This window comes from Oryx dammah, unplaced genomic scaffold (genome assembly GCF_014754425.2).
Source record: "Oryx dammah isolate SB20612 unplaced genomic scaffold, SCBI_Odam_1.1 HiC_scaffold_25, whole genome shotgun sequence".
In the NCBI taxonomy this organism is placed as follows: domain Eukaryota; kingdom Metazoa; phylum Chordata; class Mammalia; order Artiodactyla; family Bovidae; genus Oryx; species Oryx dammah.
This window is the reverse complement of record NW_024070209.1, coordinates 23,735,031-23,759,187: the sequence shown is the minus strand read 5'-3', so window position 1 is coordinate 23,759,187 and position 24,157 is coordinate 23,735,031. Positions and strand designations below refer to the sequence as shown.

At 40.1% G+C, this 24,157-nt stretch overlaps 2 protein-coding genes across 2 annotated transcripts; both read right to left on the bottom strand.

Annotated features, from left to right (window-relative positions):
* Positions 1 to 11,115: 11,115 nt before the first annotated feature.
* LOC120851630 (tubulin alpha-1A chain-like) lies at positions 11,116 to 12,788 on the bottom strand. Its single transcript, XM_040224546.1, has one exon. The coding sequence runs from the start codon at positions 12,692 to 12,694 to the stop codon at positions 11,840 to 11,842; it is 855 nt and encodes a 284-aa protein (XP_040080480.1). The 5' UTR covers positions 12,695 to 12,788; the 3' UTR covers positions 11,116 to 11,839.
* On the bottom strand, positions 11,339 to 11,791 carry LOC120851857 (tubulin alpha chain). The gene has a single exon (XM_040224899.1). The coding sequence runs from the start codon at positions 11,789 to 11,791 to the stop codon at positions 11,339 to 11,341; it is 453 nt and encodes a 150-aa protein (XP_040080833.1).
* Positions 12,789 to 24,157: the final 11,369 nt, after the last annotated feature.

The window sequence follows — 24,157 nt, the reverse complement described above, 5'->3', positions numbered from 1 at the left end:
TTCCATGTATTCTTGCCACCTCTTCTTAATATCTTCTGCTTCTGTTAGGTCCATACTATTTCTGTCCTTTATCGAGCCCATCTTTGCATGAAACGTTCCCTTGGTATCTCTAATTTTCTTGAGGAGATCTCTAGTCTTTCCCATTCTGTTGTTTTCCTTGATTTCTTTGCATTGATCGCTGAAGAAGGCTTCTTATCTCTTCTTGCTATTCTCTGAAACTCTGCATTCAGATGCTTATATCTTTCCTTTTCTCCTTTGCTTTTTGCCTCTCTACTTTTCACAGCTATTTGTAAGGCCTCCCCAGACAGCCATTTTGCTTTTTTGCATTTCTTTTCCATGGGGATGGTCTTGATCCCTGTCTCCTGTACAATGTCACGAACCTCATTCCATAGTTCATCAGGCACTCTAACTATCAGATATAGGCCCTTAAACCTATTTCTCACTTCCACTGTATAATCATAAGGGATTTGATTTAGGTCATACCTGAATTGTCTAATGGTTTTCCCTACTTTCTTCAATTTGATTCTGAATTTGGTAATAAGGAGTTCATGATCTGAGCCACAGTCAGCTCCTGGTCTTGTTTTTGTTGGCTGTATACAGCTTCTCCATCTTTGGCTGCAAGGAATATAATCAATCTGATTTTGGTGTTGACCATCTGGTGATGTCCATGTGTAGAGTCTTCTCTTGTGTTGTTGGAAGAGGGTGTTTGCTATGACCAGTGCATTTTCTTGGCAAAACTCTATTAGTCTTTGCCCTGCTTCATTCCGCATTCCAAGGCGAAATTTGCCTGTTACTCCAGGTGTTTCTTGACTTCCTACTTTTGCATTCCGGTCCCCTATAATGAAAAGGACATCTTTTTGGGGTGTTAGTTCTAAAAGGTCTTGTAGGTCTTCATAAAACCATTCAACTTCAGCTTCTTCAGCATTACTGGTTGGGGCATAGACTTGGATAACTGTGATGTTGAATGGTTTGCCTTAGAGACGAACAGAGATCATTCTGTCGTTTTTGAGACTGCATCCATGTACTGCATTTCGGACTCTTTTGTTGACCATGATGGCTACTCCATTTCTTCTGAGGGATTCCTGCCCTCAGTAGTAGATATAATGGTCATCTGAGTTAAATTCACCCATTCCCGTCCATTTTAGTTCGTGGATTCCTAGAATGTCGATGTTCACCCTTGCCATCTCTTGTTTGACCACTTCCAATTTGCCTTGATTCATGGACCTGACATTCCAGGTTCCTATGCAATATTGCTCTTTTCAGCATCGGACCTTGCTTTTATCACCAGTCACATCTGCAGCTGGGTATTGTTTTTGTTTTGGCTTCATCCCTTAATTCTTTCTGGAGTTATTTCTCCACTGATCTCCAGTAACATATTGGGCACCTACTGACCTGGGGAGTTCCTCTTTCCGTATCCTATCATTTTGCCTTTTCATACTGTTCATGGGGTTCTCAAGGCAAGAATACTGAAGTGGTTTGCCATTCCCTTCTCCAGTGGACCACATTCTGTCAGACCTCTCCGCAGCGGCCGAGAGGAGCTACCCCGCGTCCTCTAGACCTCTAGGGATCAGCAAATGTTCCCATGACAGATACTGACACCAGCATTTTGTTCCCTTTTGGATTCTGCTTCTTGTCGCTGTCTCAGCCTCTGAGGATTGCTCTCAGTTTCTTGTCAGTTCTGTGCAGTTGTAGAGGTGTCTTTCTTGTTCTTTCTTTCTGCTTCCCCCCAAGGAAGGAAATCCAACTTGGAGAGATAAATATTCAGTCCCATGAGGATTTTAAATGAGATCTGATGTTTCATATGTGTAAAAATAAATGAAGTATTATTTTCTTAATTAAGCTGTAAAGTAGATTCAAGATAGTCATTATAAAATGTCACTCTCCCTTGCTTTTGGTTATTTCTTGACTATGAGGAAAATTAGTTGGGTTAAGATTAGAAATGTCCACGTGGGTGGACCATATGGGCCAGAGGGTAAAATACTTGAAAATTAGTAATAAACAGAGAGGGAAGCTGGCTGAGAGGGTGCTACCTTCATACGGCACTTATTTCTTCTTAGATGCTGATAAGAGGAACTAGAAAAGGTAAATATTTTGATTGCTGTTGAAGATTTTATAAACTGCCTGCTTAAATTTAAAGATGGAAGCAATTAGAACTGAATTTATTTTCTTTGGAAACAGTGTTAAATATATTATTTAAGACCTATTTAACAAATAATAAAATATGTACAATTGTCTTACAGATCCTAGTGACTAACATGTGAACATTGTTTGCCAGCACAGTGGGTCCCTAATCCATATAATTTAACAATATATAGGAATTATTTGTGTGGAGAACTTTTATTATTGATGCAAAATGACCAACTTTGATTTTTTAATTGTTCTTAGCTAGCAGTTGAAATTTATTCTTATTTTAAAAGGAATGTCTCTGGCTGTTTAAATGCTCTTTAAGTTCCACTTTAAAAAAATAAATCCATTAAATGGTAAAATTCTTCATATATTTTCATCTAAACAAAGTATATAAGTAGAGATTATTTTTAATAACTATAAAGCACATTTTTGAATCTAGATGCAATTGCTAAAATATATTCTGATATTGTTATTTTAATTGTATTCTACTTAATTCTATTACCTAAATTGTACAATTTAAATATTTAATGTATAAATATATATGATTTTTTAAGAAACAATTTTTCATAAGTGGAAGGCAAATGTATAAACCTTTATTATATAATACCACTCTATTTCAGGTTAAAAACGATTAGATTTGAAGCTCAACAGAAAATCATCTTTTATATAAGAAAATTGAATTTTAGTATATTTTAATAATTTCCTTTTTAGTTACTCACCCACAAATTTAATATTAAATAAAACATTTATCTTGTAACCTAAGTTTAATTTATAAAATATGCCTTTAGTATTGTTACATTTACTGTAGAGTTTAACTATTGTTTTTGGCTTGGTTATACTATGACAGTAATTTTGCAGTGTTGACTTGTGTATAATATTTTACAGATTTTCTGGGTAGCACTATCCTTTAAAGAATTTTTTCCATATTAAGAAGTTAAGTTAATTAAAAACAAATGCTAGTATTTATTTTAAAATAGCCAATAAAGCAAAATTTCCTTTAATGAGTTTTAAATGAAGCTATAAATTTTTTCTAGTACTGGTTTATACTACTTCAGCCATGACAGAGTATATTAACAGCAGAATTTTTATAGCCAGTGGAAGGGAGATTGTTAGGAATTTTATATTCTAAAAATTATTAAGTGTGAAGAAAACTTCCTCTTTAAATGTTATCTAAACTCTACTTTAAAAAGTAAATGCATTAAAGAATATTCCTATTGACAGAGGGCTAATTAATCTCCAGTAATCATTCTCCTACTCTTCTTTAGAGAAATAACATCTCCCAGCCAAAGTTGTAACACGGTACATGGCCATACAACTCGATCACTTTTCTCAGCCTTTCTGACAATCAGATGTGGGCTGTAGACACAATTCTGCCACAGGTGTGTGTGCAAGTGATATGTGCAGCCTTCTGGTCATGTTCTTTGTAAAGGAAACTTCTTGCCCTGCATTTTCTCTTCTTCCTCCTCTGACAAGTCTGGACCGCGCAGATGCGATGTTGCAGAGGAGAGCATGTCCTTGATATGCACAATAGGGTAGCACCGCACGGGACAGCAAGACAAGAAAGAAGGACCTGAGCCGTTGGAGACCCCATGGGGCTGAACTTGCCTTTCTACCCAGTGTTGCACTGAGACCACCTACCAATTCTAGACTGTTCAATTCAGTTCAGTTGCTCAGTTGTGTCCAACTCTTTGCGACCCCATGAATCACAGCACACCAGGCCTCCCTGTGCATCACTAACTCCCGAGTTCACTCAGACTCACGTTCATCAAGTCCGTGATGCCATCCAGCCATCTCATCCTCTGTCGTCCCCTTCTCCTCCTGCCCCCAGTCCCTCCCAGAATCAGAGTCTTTTCCAATGAGTCAACTCTTTGCATGAAGTGGCCAAAGTACTGGAGTTTCAGCTTTAGCATCATTCCTTCCAAAGAAACCCCAGGGTTGATCTCCTTCAGAATGGACTGGTTGGATCTCCTTGCAGTCCAAAGGACTCTCAAAGAGTCTTCTCCAACACCACAGCTCAAAAGCATCAATTCTTCGGAGCTCAGCCTTCTCCACAGTCCAACTCTCACATCCATACATGACCATAGGAAAAACCATAGCCTTGACTAGACAGACCTTAGTCAGCAAAGTAATGTCTCTGCTTTTGAATATACTATCTAGGTTGGTCATAACTTTTCTTCCAAGGAGTAAGTGTCTTTTAATTTCATGGCTGCAATCACCATCTGCTGCAATCACCATCTGCAGTGATTTTGGAGCCCCCCAAAATAAAGTCTGACATTGTTTCCACTGTTTCCCCATCTATTTCCCATGAAGTGATGGGACCAGATGCCATGATCTTCGTTTTCTGAATGTTGAGCTTTAGGCCAACTTTTTCACTCTCCTCTTTCACTTTCATCAAGAGGCTTTTTAGTTCCTCTTCACTTTCTGCCATAAGGGTGGTGTCATCTGCATATCTGAGGTTATTGATATTTCTCCCAGCAATCTTGATTCCAGCTTGTGTTTCTTCCAGTCCAGCGTTTCTCATGATGTACTCTGCATACAAGTTAAATAAGCAGGGTGACAATATACAGCCTTGACGTACTCCTTTTGCTATTTGGAACCAGTCTGTTGTTCCATGTCCAGTTCTAACTGCTGCTTCCTGACTTGCATACAGATTTCTCAAGAGGCAGGTCAGGTGGTCTGTTAGAGAGGAGAAAAAGGGCTTCTCTCTTGACTGCATCAGTTGAGCCACTGATTTTTTGAGTCTCATAAATATAGATGTTTAGTCTATATCCTAACTAATGCATCTAAAAATAGGCTACTACATTTTCTATATCTTTCCAACTGGATAAGGTCACCTTCACTCTGTGACTATTGAGCACAGAGTGATGGCTAGTGAGATTGAAGAACTGAATCTTTTATTGTATTAAATTGGTTAATTAATTTAAATTTATTTATTTTAATTGGAGGATAATTACAATATTGTGATGGTTTTCGTCATGAATTGGTATGAATAGGCCATAGGTGTACATGTGTCCCCTCCATCCTGAACCCCCTCTCACCTCCCTCCCCACTCTATTCCTCCAGGTTGTCACAGAGCACTGGCTTTGGTTGTCCTGCATTACACTGTATTTAATTTTAATTCACTTAAATTTAGATAGCACACGTAGCTAGTGGGTACCATATCAGAAAACACAACTCTAAAATTTTAGACATTATGCATATAGCTAATAAATGAAAATCTGAATATTTATCAGGGTAAAATTTTACAGGGACAAAAACATTGTTTACAAAAATATTTTTAAATGAAATAATAGTGGACCCTTGAACAACACAGGTTTGAATTGTGTGAGTCCACTTATGCATAATTTTTTTCCTACTAAATACATGCTACAGTACCACATGACCTGGGGATAGTTGAACCTATAAGAGTAGAGGAGAACTGACTGTAAGTGGAAGTCAGAGAGCTGACTGTAAAGTTATACATGAATTTTTGACTTCATGGACAGTCAGTGCCCCTAACCCCTGAGTTCTAAGGTCAACTGTACATTTGATATACAATATCATGTTAGTTTCAGATGGATTGTACAGTGATTTGACGTTTGCATAAATTATGAAATGATCATGAAAATAGGTCTAATGTCCCCATACAAAGTTACTACATTGACCACATTTCTTGTGTTGTATATTACATCCAAGTGGCTTATTTTATACCTGTAGGTTTGTACCTCTTAATCTCTTTGACCAATTTTGCCTACTACTCCACCTCCCTCTCTTCTAGAAACCACCTGTTTGTTCTCTGTATCTATGAGTCTGCTTTGTTCTGGTTGTTGATTGGTTTTGTGTTTTAGATTCCACATATAAGTGAGATCATATGACATTTTCCTTTGTCTGACATTTGACTTAGCATAATATCCTCTGGATCCATCCATGTTATCCCAGATGGCAAGAATCACTGGGATACAGATACCTTTCAAAATAGTGTTTTTGTTTTGTATGGAAAATACCCAGAAATGAAATTGCCGGATCTTATGGCAATTCTGTTTTTAATTTTTTAAGATGCTTCCATACTATTTTCTGTAATTGCTATACTGATTTACAATCCACCAGCAGTGTACAAGGTTTGCCTTTTCTTTGCATCCTCACCAGCCCTTGTTATTTGCTGTCTTTTAGAATATTTAGTGATGGGATGGTATCTGATGGATTTGATTTGGAATTCTCTGATGATTAATGATGCCGACCATCTTTTTGTGTGCCGATTGGCTATCTGTATGTCTTATTTTGAAAAATCTCTATTCAGGGTCTTTGCCCAATTAGATTGGTTGTTGTTGTTGTTGTGTTTGTGTGTGTGTGTGTGTTTACGTTGAATTGTATGAGCTCATTATATATTTTGGATAGTAACTCCTTATTAGATATGTTTACCATTCAGTAGTCTTCCTTTTCATTTTGTTGATAGTTCCTTTGCTGTGCAAAAGTGATTTAGTTTGATACAGTCCTATTTGCTTATTTTTGGTTTTGTTTCCCTAGCCTGAGGTGACAGATCAAAAAAAAAAAATATTGCTAAGACCAATGGGATTAGTTACCTTCCAAATTTCCTTGTTCTTTTTGATATAAGAGTGTGTACATGAAAATTGATGATGAGGAAACATTTTGAGTTGGGTTGCTGCACTCAAAATGCCAGCACATTTGGAAAACTCAGCAGTGGCCACAGGACTGGAAAAGGTCAGTTTTCATTCCAATCCCAAAGAAAGGCAATGCCAAAGAATGCTCAAACTACTGCACAATTGCATTCATCTCACACACTAGTAAAGTAATGCTTAAAATTCTCCAAGCCAGGCTTCAACAATATGTGAACCGTGAACTTCCAGATGTTCAAGCTGGTTTTAGAAAAGGCAGAGGAACCAGAGATCAAATTGCCAGCATCCGCTGGATCATGGAAAAAGCAAGAGAGTTCCAGAAAAACATCTATTTCTGCTTTATTGACTATGCCAAAGCCTTTGACTGTGTGGATCACAACAAACTGTGGAAAATTCTGAGATAGATGGGAATACCAGACCACCTGACCTGCCTCTTGAGAAATCTGTATGCAGGTCAGGAAGCAACAGTTAGAACTGGACATGGAACAACAGACTGGTTCCAAATAGGAAAAGGAGTACGTCAAGGCTGTATATTGTCACCCTGCTTATTTAACTTATATGCAGAGTACATCATGAGAAATGCTGGACTGGAAGAAACACAAGCTGGAATCAAGATTGCTTGGAGAAATATCAATAACCTCAGATATGCAGATGACACCACCCTTATGGCAGAAAGTGAAGAGGAAGTAAAAAGCCTCTTGATGAAAGTGAAAGAGGAAAGTGAAAAAGTTGGCTTAAAACTCAACATTCAGAAAATGAAGAACATGGCATCCAGTCTCATCACCTCATGGGAAATAGATGGGGAAACAGTGTCAGACTTTATTTTTTGGGGCTCCAAAAACACTGCAGATGGTGACTGCAGCCATGAAATTAAAAGATGCTTACTCCTTGGAAGAAAAGCTATGACCAACCTAGATAGCATATTCAAAAGCAGAGACATTACTTTGCCAACTAAGGTCCATCTAGTCAAGGCTATGGTTTTTCCTGTGGTCATGTATGGATGTGAGAGTTGGACTGTGAAGAAGGCCGAGTGCCGAAGAATTGATGCTTTTGAACTGTGGTGTTGGAGAAGACTCTTGAGAGTCCCTTGGACTGCAAGGAGATCCAACCAGTCCATTCTGAAGGAGATCAACCCTGGGATTTCTTTGGAAGGAATGATGCTAAAGCTGAAACTCCAGTACTTTGACCACCTCATGTGAAGAGTTGGAAAAGACTTTGATGCTGGGAGGGATTGAGGGCAGGAGGAGAAGGGGACGGCAGAGGATGAGATGGCTGGATGACATCACTGACTTGATGGACATGAGTCTGAGTGAACTCCGGGAGTTGGTGATGGACAGGGAGGCCTAGTGTGCTGCAATTCATGGGGTCGCAAAGAGTCGGACATGACTGAGCAACTGAACTGAACTGAAATTCTGTCAAGGCAGAAGAAATTTTCTCTTACCTGTCTAGGTTCTTCTGGCTGGTCTAAGAATTAAATTGATATGAGACAGATTAGCAAGAGACAATCAAACACACGTTTAAGAACGAATGACTCAGGAGAACTGAGTAACTTACCAAAATGGCTAAAGCCCTTTACCTTAAATATTATCCTCAGCTAACAACAAAAGAGGATGTTGAGAATGGGGAGAATCAGTTATGGGAGGTGACCAAGAAAAGCACAGTAAGCAAGGGTAAGATTGTTATACATATTTAAGTCATTGCCTTCTCTGCTGGTAAGAATTACTAGAGATTTCATCATTCTTGTCTTCCTCTTACAAATGTAGCTTTCTCTTGTAAATGTAAATGTTTCTTATAAAGGTATAATTCCTCCTTGATTTTCAGAGTTGCTCCCATGTCTGTGGTTTCTTAGAAAATAAACAGCTTAAGATAAGTCTTATGCCAAAGACAGATCTTTTGGGGTTCTGTGGCATAACAGAATATGTTCTGTTCCCCTACACTTCTATTAACAGAAATGCAAAAGAAAATATTTCTACTTAAGGCCTTGGGTTCACATTGGTTTTTCCATTTTAGCAGGTAGTGTTATTAAATCCTTTAAATTTTATGTCTAATATGAATATTATAAATAATGTTTATAATATAGATTTTTAACCTCTCCTTCAGGTTGAAAATATACTCTTTTTATTGAAAAAATATTAGTTTTCATCCATTATAATTTTGAAGGGAGGAGGGACTAAAAGTATCTAACTTCAGGAATTGTAGAGTTTTTCAACTGACAGGGGTTTTAGAGATCATTTAGTGCATTCCTTTCATTTTACAGGTAAAAATGGAATGCTCAGTATAGACAACTTGCTTCAGGTTGTATATATGCGTATATGTTTACACACATATTACTTCTTAAATCTTTAAAATTATTAGTTGTGCTGTTACTGGAGGATCTCCCAGTGGGAGATCCCTTCCTGGGCTCTTGTCTAACACTTGGAAATGAATTGTCTGAGAAGGCCCATGTACCGACAAAACAAAAGACTTTATTGAAAAGGGGCACTGGAGTGGAGAGCAGCAGGGTAAGGGAGCCCAGGAAAACTGCTGTCATGCGACTCACAGTCTCACGCTTGATAGCAATGAGCTTAGCTTTTCAATGATTGTCTCTGGACAATCATCTTGCCTATTCTATATTTGGTCTGCCTTGGGATTCTTCCTGGTGGTGTGCACATCTCTTAGTCAAGATAGATTCCAGCATGAGGGTTTCTGGGAGGTTGGCAGGACCTCTTATGGGCTTGCATCTCCTCCCTCCTATTGGCCCCTCCCCAATTCTTTGGGCTGGTGGTAGCTTCTCAATTCTGGGACCTCCTGTTGTTGCATAGCTCAAGCAAACAGTTATTTTTGTGCCTGGCCAGGGCTGGCAGTTTTGGTCAATGGATCCCTATAAATACACCTCAAAGCTGGGCTTTGGTGAGTTCTCCGTAGGGATCTCAGGATTCTCAGACAGATTGGGAGATGGATCAGAACATCCTGAAGTCTGAATTAAGACTAATGCTCTCTCCCTAAGACTGCACTGATGCTATACCCGAGGATGGGAATGAAATCAAACCTCTCAGAAACTGAAGGGATAATCAAACTGTTCATAATCACAGTGGGAAAAAACGTGATGCCAGAGCAGTGGTTAAGGTCTTAGATTAGTCTGAGCTCATATAAGCTCTGTGTCTGCTAGTTTTGTTCTGTATTTTAAGAAATTTTCAAGATAAATGGTATGCCTTATGACTAAATTCTAGCATGAAATAGATAAAAATTAGATAATCTTAGAAATCATGGAAATCATTTAGTTCAGTTTCCTTATTTCAGAATAGTAAAACAAATCTGGTTTCAGTTTTATAACATATTTAATTATGGTAGCATCAAAACACATAATGAGCAATTTGCTATTTTTTAAGAGTCGGAATAAAAATAAGCAACAATGTACTTTAATTAGATATAAAGCAGTTTCTGATTAGAGTGTTTTGGATTATTAGAGTTAAAACTTTCTACATAATATTTTAAGACATTTTAATTTCAAATAGATGTCAGATAAACATAACCAGTATGCTGTATTCATTTGAAACATATTTTGTAATTTTGCTACACAGCAGAAGTCTAGGGGTGAACATCCATGATCATTACCATCATATTTAAGATAAATTTAATGTAATAATCTAAAATTATGATTGTTATTCCTCAATCCCTAGTTCAGTTTAGTTCAGTCATTCAATCGTGTCCAACCCTTTGCAACCCCATGGACTGCAGCATGCCAGGCTTCCCTGCTCATCACCAACTCCCGGAGTTTACTCAAACTCATGTCCATTGAGTCAGTGATGCCATCCAACCATCTCATCCTCTATTGTCCCCTTCTCCTCACACCTTCAATCTTTCCCAGCATCAGGGTCTTTTCTAATGAGTCAGTTCTTCACATCAGGTGGCCAAAGTATTGGAGTTTCAGCTTCAGCATCAATCCTTCCAATGAATATTCAGCACTGATTTCCTTTAGGATGGCCTGGTTGGATCTCCTTGCAGTCCAAGGGACTCTCAAGAGTCTTCTCCAACACCACAGTTCAAAAGCGTCAATTCTTCAGCACTCAGCTTTCTTTATAGTGCAACTCTCACATCTATCCATGACCACTGGAAAAAACATAGCTTTGACTAGGTGGACCTTTATTGGCAGAGTAATATCACTGCTTTTTAATGTGCTGTCTAGGTTGGTCATAGCTTTTCTTCCAAGGAGCAAGCATCTTTAATTTTATGGCTGCAATCACCATCTGCAGTGATTTTGGAGCCCAAGAAAATAAAGTCTCTCACTTTCTATTGTTTCCCCATCTGTTTGCCATGGAGTGATGGGATAGGATGCCATGATCTTAGTTTTCTGAATGTTGAGCTTTAAGCCAACTTTTTCACTCTCCTCTTTCACTTTCTTTTTTTTTTTTTAAGACAGGGAATACTTTATTCAAACCCATCAGAGAAATGGATAGCTTGGGTCTGTAACAAAGCATCATATTTTAAAGCATAGGTCAGTAATTGTATATGAGCGTATACACTGCAACATACAAATTAACTGATCAGACCACAACTTTTCAATGTTTGAAACAGAATAAGCTTCCCTGTAAAAGCAGCACCTTTGTGACATTTTAACTTTAGTATTCCTCTCCTTCTTCCTCTCCCTCTCCTTCCACAGAATCCACACCAACCTCCTCATAATCCTTCTCAAGGGCAGCCATGTCCTCACGGGCCTCAGAAAACTCTCCTTCCTCCATGCCCTCACCCACATACCAGTGAACAAAGGCACGCTTGGCATACATCAGGTCAAACTTGTGGTCCAGGCGAGCCCAGGCCTCAGCGATGGCTGTGGTGTTGCTCAGCATGCACACAGCTCGCTGTACTTTGGCCAGGTCTCCACCAGGTACCACAGTGGGAGGCTGGTAGTTAATGCCAACCTTGAAGCCAGTGGGGCACCAGTCTACAAACTGGATGGTACACTTGGTCTTGATGGTGGCAATGGCAGCATTGACATCTTTGGGAACCACGTCGCCACAGTACAACAGGCAGCAGGCCATGTATTTACCATGGCGAGGGTCACATTTCACCATCTGGTTGGCTGGCTCAAAGCAAGCATTGGTGATCTCTGCTACAGAAAGCTATTCATGGTAGGCTTTCTCAGCAGAGATGACAGGGGCGTATGTGGCCAGAGGGAAGTGGATGCGGGGATAGGGCACCAGGTTGGTCTGAAACTCTGTCAGATCCACATTCAGGGCTCCATCAAACCTCAGGGAAGCAGTGATGGAGGACACAATTTGACCTATCAACCTATTCAGGTTAGTATATGTTGGGCGCTCAATGTCGAGGTTTCTATGACAGATGTCATAGATGGCCTCATTGTCTACCATGAAGGCACAATCAGAGTGCTCCAGGGTGGTGTGGGTGGTGAGGATGGAGTTGTAGGGCTCAACGACAGCTGTGGAAACCTGGGGGGCTGGGTACATGGAGAACTCCAGCTTGGACTTCTTGCCATAGTCGACAGAGAGGCGTTCCATCAGCAGGGAGGTGAACCCGGAACCAGTTCCCCCACCAAAGCTGTGGAAAACCAAGAAGCCCTGAAGACCTGTGCACTGGTCAGCCAGTTTCCGAATTCGGTCCAAGACGAGGTCAATGATCTCCTTGCCAATGGTGTAGTGACCTCGGGCATAGTTGTTGGCAGCATCTTCTTTGCCTGTGATGAGCTGTTCAGGGTGGAAGAGCTGGCGGTAGGTGCCAGTGCGAACCTCATCAATGACTGTGGGTTCCAGGTCTACAAACACTGCCCTGGGCACATGCTTGCCAGCGCCTGTCTCACTGAAGAAGGTGTTGAAGGAGTCGTCTCCTCCCCCAATAGTCTTGTCACTTGGCATCTGGCCATCGGGCTGAATGCCGTGTTCCAGGCAGTAGAGCTCCCAGCAGGCATTGCCGATCTGGACACCAGCCTGGCCAACGTGGATGGAGATGCACTCACGCATAGTTGCTGTTTTGCGGCTGCCGAGCAGATGGCGGAGAGGAGAAGAGGTTGTTACTTCTTACAGCGTGACTCTTAGGCGGTCGATGTAAGAGAACCTCCTCTTTCACTTTCATCAAGAGGCTCTTTGGTTCTTCACTTTCTGTCATAAGGGTGGTGTCATCTGCATGTCTGAGGTTATTGATATTTCTCCCAGCAATCTTGAATCCAGCTTGTGCTTCACCAGCCTGGAATTTCACATGATATACTCTGCATATAAGTTAAATAAGCAGGATGACAATATGCAGCCTTGATGTACTCCTTTCCCAATTTGGAACCAGTCTGTTGTTCCATGTCCAGTTCTAACTGTTGCTTCTTGACCTGCATACAGATTTCTCAGGAAGCAGGTCAGGTGGTCTGGCATTCCCATCTATTTAAGAATTTTCCACAGTTTGTTGTGATCCACACAGTCAAAGGCTTTGGCATAGTCAAAAAGCAGAAATGGATGTTTTTCTGGAATTTTCTTGCTTTTTCGATGATCCAGTGGATGTTGGCAATTTGATCTCTGGTTCCTCTGCCTTTTACTCTCCCTAGTAGAAGCTTTAAAATTTTTTTATTATAATTTCTTACAATTCTTTTTCTTTGGATCTCCTTTGGAAAGAACATAAAGGTAAAAATAATATTTGTTGTTAGGCTAAAATACTTTCTTTGCCTATGTTAAAACTTGACACTTTCAATAACTATGGACCCCATGAAATTAAAAGATGCTTACTCCTTGGAAGGAAAGTTATGACCAACCTAGATAGCATATTCAAAAGCAGAGACATTACTTTGCCAACAAATGTCCGTCTAGTCAAGGCTATGGTTTTTCCATTGGTCATGTAAGGATGTGAAAGTTGGACTGTGAAGAAAGCTGAATGCTGAAGGAGATCCAACCAGTCCATTCTAAAGGAGATCAGTCCTGGGTGTTCTTTGGAAGGAATGATGCTAAAGCTGAAACTCCAGTACTTTGGCCACCTCATGCAAAGAGTTGAATCATTGGAAAAGACTCTGATGCTGGGAGGGATTGGGGGCAGGAGGAGAAGGGGACGACAGAGGATGAGATGGCTGGATGGCATCACCGACTCGATGGACAAGAGTTTGGGTGAACTCCGGAGTTGATGATGGACAGGGAGACCTGGCGTGCTGCAAATCATGGGGTCACAAAGAGTCAGACATGATTGAGCGACTGGATTGAACTAAGGTCCATGTAGTCAAAGCTATGGTTTTTCCAGTAGTCGTGTATGGATATGAGAGTTGACTAAAAGGAAGGCTGAATGCCAAAGAACTGATGCTTTCAAATTGTGGTGCTGGAGAAGACTCTTGAGAGTCCCTTGGACAGCAAGGAGATCAAACCACTCAGTCCTAAAGGAAATCAACTCTGAATATTCATTGGCTCCAATGAATGCTGAAGCTGAAAGTCCAGTACTTTGGCTACCTGATGGGAAGAGCTATCTCCTTGGAAAAGTCCCTGATGCTGGGAAAGATTGAGGGCAGGAGGATAAGAGGGTAACAGAGGATGAGATGGCTGAATGGCATCACTGACTCATTGGATATGAGTTTGAGCAAACTCTGGAAGATAGTGAAGGATAGGGAAGCCTGGTGTGCTGCAGTTCATGAGGCTGCAAAGAGTGGGACATGACTTAGTGACTGAGAAACAGCAACAATATGATAACATAATCTTACAGAAGTTGATAAGACCAACTTGGTCTTATTCTGTGACCTATAACAAAGTCAATGTGAGTGGTGTTTTTTGCAACTAGTTTTACAAGTGCATGATTGTTTTCAATATTGCTAAAAATCCTCAAAAATATAATCCTGGTCAATTCTATTACTTTAGAAATTACACTCTTAAACTCAAAGAACAAAAGATGAGAAATTAAAACTTTCCTTTAGAAAATGTCTTAAAAAGCCGTCACTGAGTCAAAGAAGTAATTTGATAAAGACAGTAGTCGACTAGAAATAGAAACTGCTATTTAGCTCCTGGAATAAAGCCCTGGAAACAAGCAGCTACACAGCTACATTTTATAGACTTTAACTGGGCTATTAGCTTTATTGTTCAGAGAATATTGATTTATACAAATGAATAAGCAACCTTAACTATTTCTTGGATGAAATGAACAATTATTTCATATTAAAACTTAAGAAAAAATTACACAACTCATTTAAATTCATGGTACTGCCTTGGTAATTTTCATTACACTGATTTGCAACTATAACTCATTCCTGAAATCCCCTTGTCTGGCACTTACTTCTTAGCAAAATCTAATAGTACAGAATTTCACTGAAGTCTCACGTCACAATGATTTCTCTCCTTTTCTTACTTGGGGAAGATTTTGTTCTCAACCTAGTTTAAAGCAGTTGGGAAAACAAGTGATTAAAGCATATCCAGTGACACAGCATCCTTAGTTTTGTAGCATACGTTGCTCTCTTAAGTTATGTACAAAATATTCATTGTAAATTTATTGTGAGGGGAGATATGCACTGAAATTGGCACACTATAACTCAGAAATGTGAAGAAAACCATCTATCTTCCTTTATTTTATAGCTGATCTCATATGTTCTCAAATCCTTCTGCTCACAAAGGGAAAGAAAAGCTTAATTTTTCTATTACAAGTAATCCCATCTTCCTTCAGTTTAAACCAGTTTTTCAGTAAGGAGATTGACAAATGCTTCAAAGTCTTTTCTCCCTCCTTTTCTGGCCTTCGCAAGACGGTTCTCACCTTGGGAAACAGAGGAGGGTCCATCCATGCGTGACGTTGAATGGCAGCCCATGCACAATTGTTTTTCTTCAGTTGAGATATTTATCTTGATAGTTTCTGGGTAGCAAAGTCTGATGTCATTGCTATCTTTTATCTGTTGTGATGATGGTCCTTGATGGGTATGATTCTTGTTTTGTTTGTTTGTGTGGTTAAATGCAATGATAGCTTTTCTCTTGGGTGACTCTGTCATTCCCCTGATGACTGTGACCTAGCTTCAGATCTTGTTGGCAGTGGTTTCCCTGATTTTGGCTAAGCTTCCAGCTTGCTCATTTTCTTAGACAGACTCTCTTATGAACATTCTGCTACAGATTTCCTCATTTTCTTTCTGCAATAATCTTATTAGAGAGCTCACTAGCTAGAATACTCAGCTATTTTTTGCATTCTTCCTGGGACCTGCTGGGAGCTTTCATCCTCTGCATACCTGGCATAGGCCAAAACACAACATCCTGCTTCTGTTTGCTCTATGTTAATGCAAGGCCTTCTTCAAGATGGTCCCCTTATAGAGTCTCAAGTGGGAATGATGACACCGAACCCTCTGCTTTTAGTTACTCTGGCCTCTCTGGGATCTTCCTATCATTTTCACTTAGAGCTGGCCCCAGTGCAGAAGGTACCTTGGGAACAGAGCAGGAGACAGGAGAACACTCATGAATAGCCTCTCATTCCTTTCTCTATCTACTCGATCCTTTTCTTTTGGCCAGAAGGGCTTTATTCTTACTCCTCTTGTCTTGCTGAGACTTCCATTAGTTAAATCCTTCTGCTTTCTTCTGTGGATTTACTCTTTTTTAGTGGGGACAGAAAATGGTTAAGGATTGCAAGGAAAGAAATCAAAAGGGAAAATATATCAATAGATATTTTAAAAAATGCTCATTACATTCTTCAAAATATCCTTAAAATTTCATGGAATGCTATGCCTATTTTTGAAGTAAACAGCCAGTGAGAGAAATTAAGGGAAGTGAGATACAAGCTTATACCTTTGTTTCCCTGCTGTAGAAACACACCAACCAGGAATATTTATTGGAGTCCCTACATTGTGCTTGAAGTTTGGGGAATAGTAACAAAGCACAGGACATTGAAACCTATACTTAAAGAACTTATCATGTAGTTATGGGGATAAGACTGATGTGCTATTGATTAAAGGTGGCAAATGAATGCTTAATGAATCAATACTATCATAGTATATAGACAAAGTGATTGATTTTGGTTGAGCTTGTGAAAGAACATTTCATTGAAGGAGGGGGTGAAATGTAAACTAATCTTAGAGATAAGATAGGACTCATATTGGTAGAGTAAAGGGAGGATGGTGGTCTAAGGAAAGGACATGACTATAAGGAATGTATGGAGGAGGAAGGCAGAAAGCTCATTTGAGAAACAAGTAATCTAATTATTTTAGTCAATCATCTATGAAAACAGTACTTGATAAGACTGAACAAAAACTTTGAGATGCCATATTTTGAGACATGGCTTGATTTCCCCCTATTAACAGTTTACTGAAACACGGCACTTGGAAACAGTTGTAACCTGAAAATAAACTCTCAGTGCAGTAAGGTGGCTGCTCTGAACACACACACATGTCCTAGGGTAACTTGGTGGTCAGGGTCCAGGCTCCAAACAACTGGCTCTTGTTTTATCAAGGCTTCAGTGGTCAGAGTAAATATGGAAGGAAGCCAGGTATCTTTACAAGTAAGTAGAGTACAGAATTCAGAAGCTGTACTGCTTGAAGACCAGGTGGCTACAGGGGAAGTTTTTAGTGGTGGCAAAAGCTATAATCCAAAGAAAGACTTGAGAGTAGCAAGAAGAAAGGGCTGTATCCCTGAGGGAGTCATCAGGATAAGGACACAGCCTTGCTGGACAGGAAGGGTCCCTTAAACTCTCTGGGAATCTCATCCAATCTCAAGGCTTATGGATGACACACAAGTGTATATGACTTGCTCCAGGCTATGCAGTTTACTGGAAAGAATAGAATCTGGAGTTACAGTTTACTAGAATCCAGACAGTGTCAGTTTCAGCACTGGCTCCATGTTTGGGGTCAGTAACTTTAATATCCATTAATTAAAAAAAAATGGGGATGAAACCTCACAGTTAAAGAGTCATGTTGAGAATTGTTGGTAGATGTGATTATATATGTAGACCATCTGGTACATAATAGACATTGAGTAAGTATTCATTTCCCTTCTACTTACAGATATCATTTTCTCATTCTCAAATACTTAGAGCTTTTTTTTCACCTAGATGCCCACACAGTGTCTCAGATCAGTTGCCTGCTGTTGAATCCATTACCTTCACTCCCAAGCTTGTTTTCTTCCTATTTCCTATATGCATGTATGGCACGACCACACTCCCTGTTGGTAAGCCTTTTACCCAGAGGTTATGAGGATGCAGCATTGGGATGAGGGGGAGGCAAGATATGTTAACTATGCAAATGCAGGGTCAGATTTTATCTTTATTGAAAATCTGTTGTTTTGTTCTTAATGCATATTTAGCAATAAATTTTGTTTTAAAAATATTGCATTAAAATATCACTTGATCACTGAAGTTTAAAAACCAAAGTGCATCCTTAAACATTTCTTATCTGCCTCACCCTAGTCTTGGCCCTACAGTAATGCTCTTCAGTAATGCTCTACCTGGAGAAATAGTGTTTGTTCTGCATATTGATATTTAAAATTTGAAATGGTTTGCCCACATTTAAAAATTAGGAGAGGTCATGTAAGAATGCAGATTTCTGACTTTTCTTGAAAGACTCCAAAACCTGGCAACACTAGATCTGGGTTTCCGATGACAGCAGTTGGATAGAGATAAATAGTAGCAACCTTCTGTGGAAAGTCATGAACTCTCCAGTTTGTCACAGTCCTCCCATTTCCTCTTGTATGTACCAGTGTGTGCCTGCATTTTACCTCTGTACATTGTTTTTTTCTTCTCAGATCCCTGATTATTTTCCTCCTTCATTCATTCCTTCCTTACTGCTAAGTCGCTTCAGTCGTGTCCGACTCTGTGCGACCCCATAGACGGCAGCCCACCAGGCTCCCCCGTCCCTGGGATTCTCTAGGTAAGAACACTGGAGTGGGTTGCCATTTCCTTCTCCAATGCATGAAAGTGGAAAGTGAAAGTGAAGTCGCTCAGTCGTCTCCGACTCTTCGCAACCCCATGGACTGCAGCCCTCCAGGCTCCTCCGTCCATGGGATTTTCTAGGCAAGAGTACTGGAGTGGGGGTGCCATCACCTTCTTCATCCTTCCTTACTAGTGTGTGTGTGTGTGTGTGGGGGGGGGGGTTTACTGAAATTGAGCCATTTGGGAATGAATACAGACTGGTTTGTATTAAAACTTATCAACTGCTGAATAAAAACCTGTGGCTGGTCCATGAGGCAGCCACAAAGGGGCCCACATAAGGCTTTGGCCAGTGAGGGAGCCCCCTAAAAGGCGAGAAGGGGAGGGCCCAAGCCTTCCTCCTTGCACATCAGCAGGGATGCTTGCGTCCTGCTCAGGTGCAACACCTGGGCTCAGAGATTTGTGGCAGAGACCCAAACACACAGCCCATTCTTGTGGCATGACACTTTTATTGGTGTTAGCTGGGGCAAGAGGTTAATGATTACAGAGCCAGAGCCTGGGCCAACCAGGTCATGAATCTAGGCCCAAGATGGAAAATAATTTTCCACACTAGAAAATACTTGTGAAAATAAATAAAAATAAGTGATGCATAGATCTAGAAAAATTTCTTACAAACTGAACTATTGCACAACAAATCAATGTGAAAATAATATATGCAAGTAATATAAAATACATTAAGTACATTGCATCAACATGTTTCATAATTCATAAATATATTTCACCTACTTGCTGTTTATAATAATCTCTGGGTTCTGGAATTATATGATTTCTTACCAAGTGACTATTTAATTCTACTTTATTCTTTAAGTTACTCATCTATCCTTCTTTTTCTGGCCAGCTCATCTCCATGTTATACTGCCTTATGTTTATAGGATCAAAAAGTAGTAGAACTTTAAAATAATTTTTTTTAGTCTTTCTCTTTGATTATAGGCAAGAAAGCTGAATACAAGAAGGTTGAGACTTGTCAAAGATCATACAATTAATAAATGAAAGACAGGTGAATGGGCAAAAGAGTTGTGGTACACACACACACACCCACACACACAATGGAATATTACTCAGCCATAAAAAAGAATGAATTTCAGTCAGCTAAAATGAGGTGGATGATCCTAGAGACTGTTATAAAGAGTGAAGTTCAGTCAGAAAGAGAAAAATAAATATCATATATTAATGCATATATATAGAATCTAGAAAATGATACTGATGAACCTATTTGCAGGGCAGGAATAGTGACTCAGACGTAGAGGACCATCTTGTGGATGCAGTGGGGGAAAGAGAGTATGGAATGAATTAAGTGAGTAGCACTGAAATATATCCATTGCCATGTGTAAAATAGATAGCTGATGGGAAGTTGCTGTATAACACAGGGAGCCCAGGCTGGTGCTTTGTGATGACCTAGAAGGGTGGGATGAGGAGGTGGGCAGGAGGGAGGCTCAAGAGGAAGGGATGAGGAGGTGGCTGGGAGGGATGCTCAAGAGGAAGGGATATATGTATATATAAATGCTATGTAAATAACTCTTAAGAGTATTCTTTACCAACTGAGCCACAAGGGAAGCCCAAGAATACTGGAATGGGTAGCCTATCCCTTCTTCTTCCTGACTCAGGATCTTCCTGACACAGGAATTGAACTGGGGTCTCCTGCATTGCAGGCAGAGTCTTTACCAACTGAGCTATGAAGAAAGCCCATATATATATATTCAACTGCAAGTATATATATACTTAAGGCTGATTTGCATCAGAGGGCAGACAGAATGAAAACCACAATTATAGAAAACTAATCAAACCAATCACATGGACCACAGCCTTGTCTAACTCAATGAAACTATGAGCCATGCCATGGAGGGGCCACCCAAGACAGATGGGTTATGGTGGAGAATTCTGAAAAAAAGTGGTCCACTGTGAAGGGAATGGCAAACCACTTCAGTATTCTTGCCTTGAGAACCTCATGAACAGTATGAAAAGGCAAAAAGAAAAGACACTGAAAGATGAACTCCCCAGGTCAGCAGGTTCCCAATATGCTACTGGAGATCAGTGGAGAAATAACTCCAGAAAGTATGAAGAGATAGAGCCAAAATGAAAACAATGCCAGTTGTGGATGTGCTGGTGATGGAAATAAAGTCCAATGCTGTAAAGAACAATATTGTATGGGAACCTGGAACGTCAGGTCTATGAATCAAGGCAAATTGAAAGCAGTCAAACAGGGGATGGCAAGAGTGAACATCGACATTTTAGGAATCAGTGAATTAAGATGGACTGGAATGGGCAAATTTGACTCAGATGACCATTATATCTACTACTGTGGGCAAGAATCCATTAGAAGAAATGGAATAGCCATCATAGTCAACAAAAGACTCTGAAATGCAGTACTTGATTGCAATCTCAAAAATGACAGAATGATCTCTGTTCGTTTCCAAGGCAAACCATTCAATATCACAGTTATCCAAGCCTATGCCCCAACCAGTAATGCTGAAGAAGCTGAAGTTGAATAGTTCTATGAAGACCTACAAGACCTTTTAGAACTAACACCCAAAAAAGATGTCCTTTTCATTATAGGGGACTGGAATGCAAAAGTAGGAAGTCAAGAAACACCTGGAGTAACAGGCAAATTTCGCCTTGGAGTACAGAATGACGCAGGGCAAAGGCTAATAGACTTCTGCAAAGAGATTGCACTCATTATAGCAAACACCTTCTTCCAACAACACAAGAGAAGACTCTACACATGGACATCACCAGATAGTCAACACCAAAATCAGATTGATTATATTCTTTGCAGCCAAAGATGGAGAAGCTCTATACAGTCAGCAAAAGCAAGACTGGGAGCTGACTGTGACTCAGATCATGAACTACTTATTGCCAAATTCAGACTTAAATTGAAGAAAGTAGGGAAAACCACTAGACCATTCAGATATGACCTAAATCAAATCCCTAATGATTATACATTGGAAGTGAGAAATAGATTAAAGGGACTAGATCTGATAGACAGAGTGCCTGATGAACTATGGGCAAGGTTTGTGACATTGTACAGGAGACAGGGATCAAGACCATCCCCATGCAAAAGAAATGCAAAAAAGCAAAATGGCTGTCTGAGGAAGCCTTACAATAGCTGTGAAAAGAAAAGTGAAAAGCAAAGGAGGAAAGGAAAGATATAAGCATCTGAATGCAGAGTTCCAAAGAATAGCAAGGAGAGATAAGAAAGCCTTCCTCAGTGATCAGTGCAAAGAAATAGAAGAAAACAACAGAATGGGAAAGGCTAGAGAACTCTTCAAGAAAATTCGAGATACCAAGGGAACATTTCATGCAAAGATGGGCTCGATAAAGGACAGAAATGGTCCTAACAGAAACAAGATATTAAGAAGAGGTGGCAAGAATACACAGAAGAACTGTACAAGAAAGATCTTCACGACCCAGATAATCATGATGGTGTGATCACTCATCTAGAGCCAGACATCCTGGAATGTGAAGTCAAGTGGGCCTTGGAAAGCATCTCTATGAACCAAGCTAGTGGAGGTGATGGAATTCCAGTTGAGCTATTTCAAATCCTGAAAGATGATGCTGTGAAAGTGCTGCACTCAATGTGCCAGAAAATTTGGAAAACTCAGCAGTGGCCACAGGACTGGAAAAGGTCAGTTTTCATTCCAATCCCAAAGAAAGGCAATGCCAAAGAATGCTCAAACTACTGCACAATTGCACTCATCTCACATGCTAGTAAAGTAATGCTCAAAATTCTCCAAGCCAGGCTTCAGCAATACGTGAACCGTGAACTTCCAGATGTTCCAGCTGGTTTTAGAAAAGGCAGAGGCACCAGAGATCCAATTGACAACATCTGCTGGATCATGGAAAAAGCAAGAGAGTTCCAGAAAAACACCTATTTTTGCTTTATTGACTATACCAAAGCCTTTGACTGTGTGGATCTCAATAAACTGTGGAAAATTCTGAAAGAGATGGGAATACTGGACCTGACCTGCCTCTTTAGAAATCTGTGTGCAGGTCAAGAAGCAACAGTTAGAACTGGACATGGAACAACAGACTGGTTCCAAATAGGAAAAGGGGTATGTCAAGGCTGTATATTGTCACCTTGCTTATTTAACTTCTATGCAGAGTACATCATGAGAAATGCTGGGCTGGAAGAAGCACAAGCTGGAATCAAGATTGCCGGGAGAAATATCAATAACCTCAGATATGCTGATGAATCCACCCTTATGGCAGAAAGTGAAGAAGAACTAAAAAGCCTCTTAATGAAAGTGAAAGAGGAGAGTGAAAAAGTTGGCTTAAAGCTCAACATTCAGAAAGCTAAGATGATGGCATCTGGTCCCATCACTTCATGGGAAATAGATGGGGAAATAGTGGAAACAGTGTCAGACTTTATTTTTTTTGGCTCCAAAATCACTGCAGATAGTGACTGCAGCCATGAAATTAAAAGATACTTACTTCTTGGAAGGAAAGTTATGACCAACCTAGATAGCATATTCAAAAGCAGAGATATTACTCGGCCAACAAATGTCCGTCTAGTCAAAGCTATGGTTTTTCCTGTGGTCATGTGTGGATGGGAGAGTTGGACTGTGAAGAAAACTGAGCGCGGAAGAGTTGATGCTTTTGAACTGTAGTGTTGGAGAAGACTCTTGAGAGTCCCTTGGACTGCAAGGAGATCCAACCAGTCCATTCTAAAGGAGATCAGTCCTGGGTGTTCTTTGGAAGAACTGATGCTAAAGCTGCAACTCCAGTACTTTGGGCACCTCATGTGAAGAGTTGGAAAAGACTTTGATGCTGGGAGGGATTGGAGTCAGGAGGAGATGGGGACGACAGAGGATGAGATGATCAGATGGCATCACCGACTCGATGGACATGAGTTTGGGTGTACTCCGGGAGATGGTGATGGTAGGAAGGCCTGGCGTCCTATGATTCATGGTTTCACAAAGAGTCAGACATGACTGAGTGACTGAACTGAACTGAACTGAAGGGAACATTTCATGCAAAGATGGGTACAATTAAGGACAGACGGCATGGACTTAACAGAAGCAGAAGATATTAAAAAGAGGTGGCAAGAATACACAGAAGAACTATATGAAGATATTCATGAACAAGATAACCACGATGGGGTGATCACTCATCTAGAGCCAGACATCCTGGAATGCAAAGCCATTGGGCCATAGGAAGCCTCACCACAAAGCTCGTGGAGGTGGTGTAATTCCAGTTGAGCTATTTCAAATCCTAAAAGATGATGCTGTTTAATTGATGCACTCAATATGCCCACAAAAGTGGAAAACTCAGGAGTGGCCACAGGACTGGAAAAGGTCAGTTTTCATTCCAGTCCCAAAGAAGGGCAATGCCAAAGAATGCTCAAACTATGCACAATTGCTCTCAACTCACATGCTAGCAAAATAATGCTCAAAATTCTCCAAGCCAGGCTTCAACAGTACGTGAATGGAGAACTTTCAGATGTTCAAGCTGTATTTAGAAAAGGCAGAGGAACCAGAGATCAAACTGCCAACATCCACTGGATCATGGAAAAAGCAAGAGAGTTCCAGAAAAACATCTATTTCTGCTTTATTGACTATGCCAAAGCCTTTGACTGTGTAGATCACAAC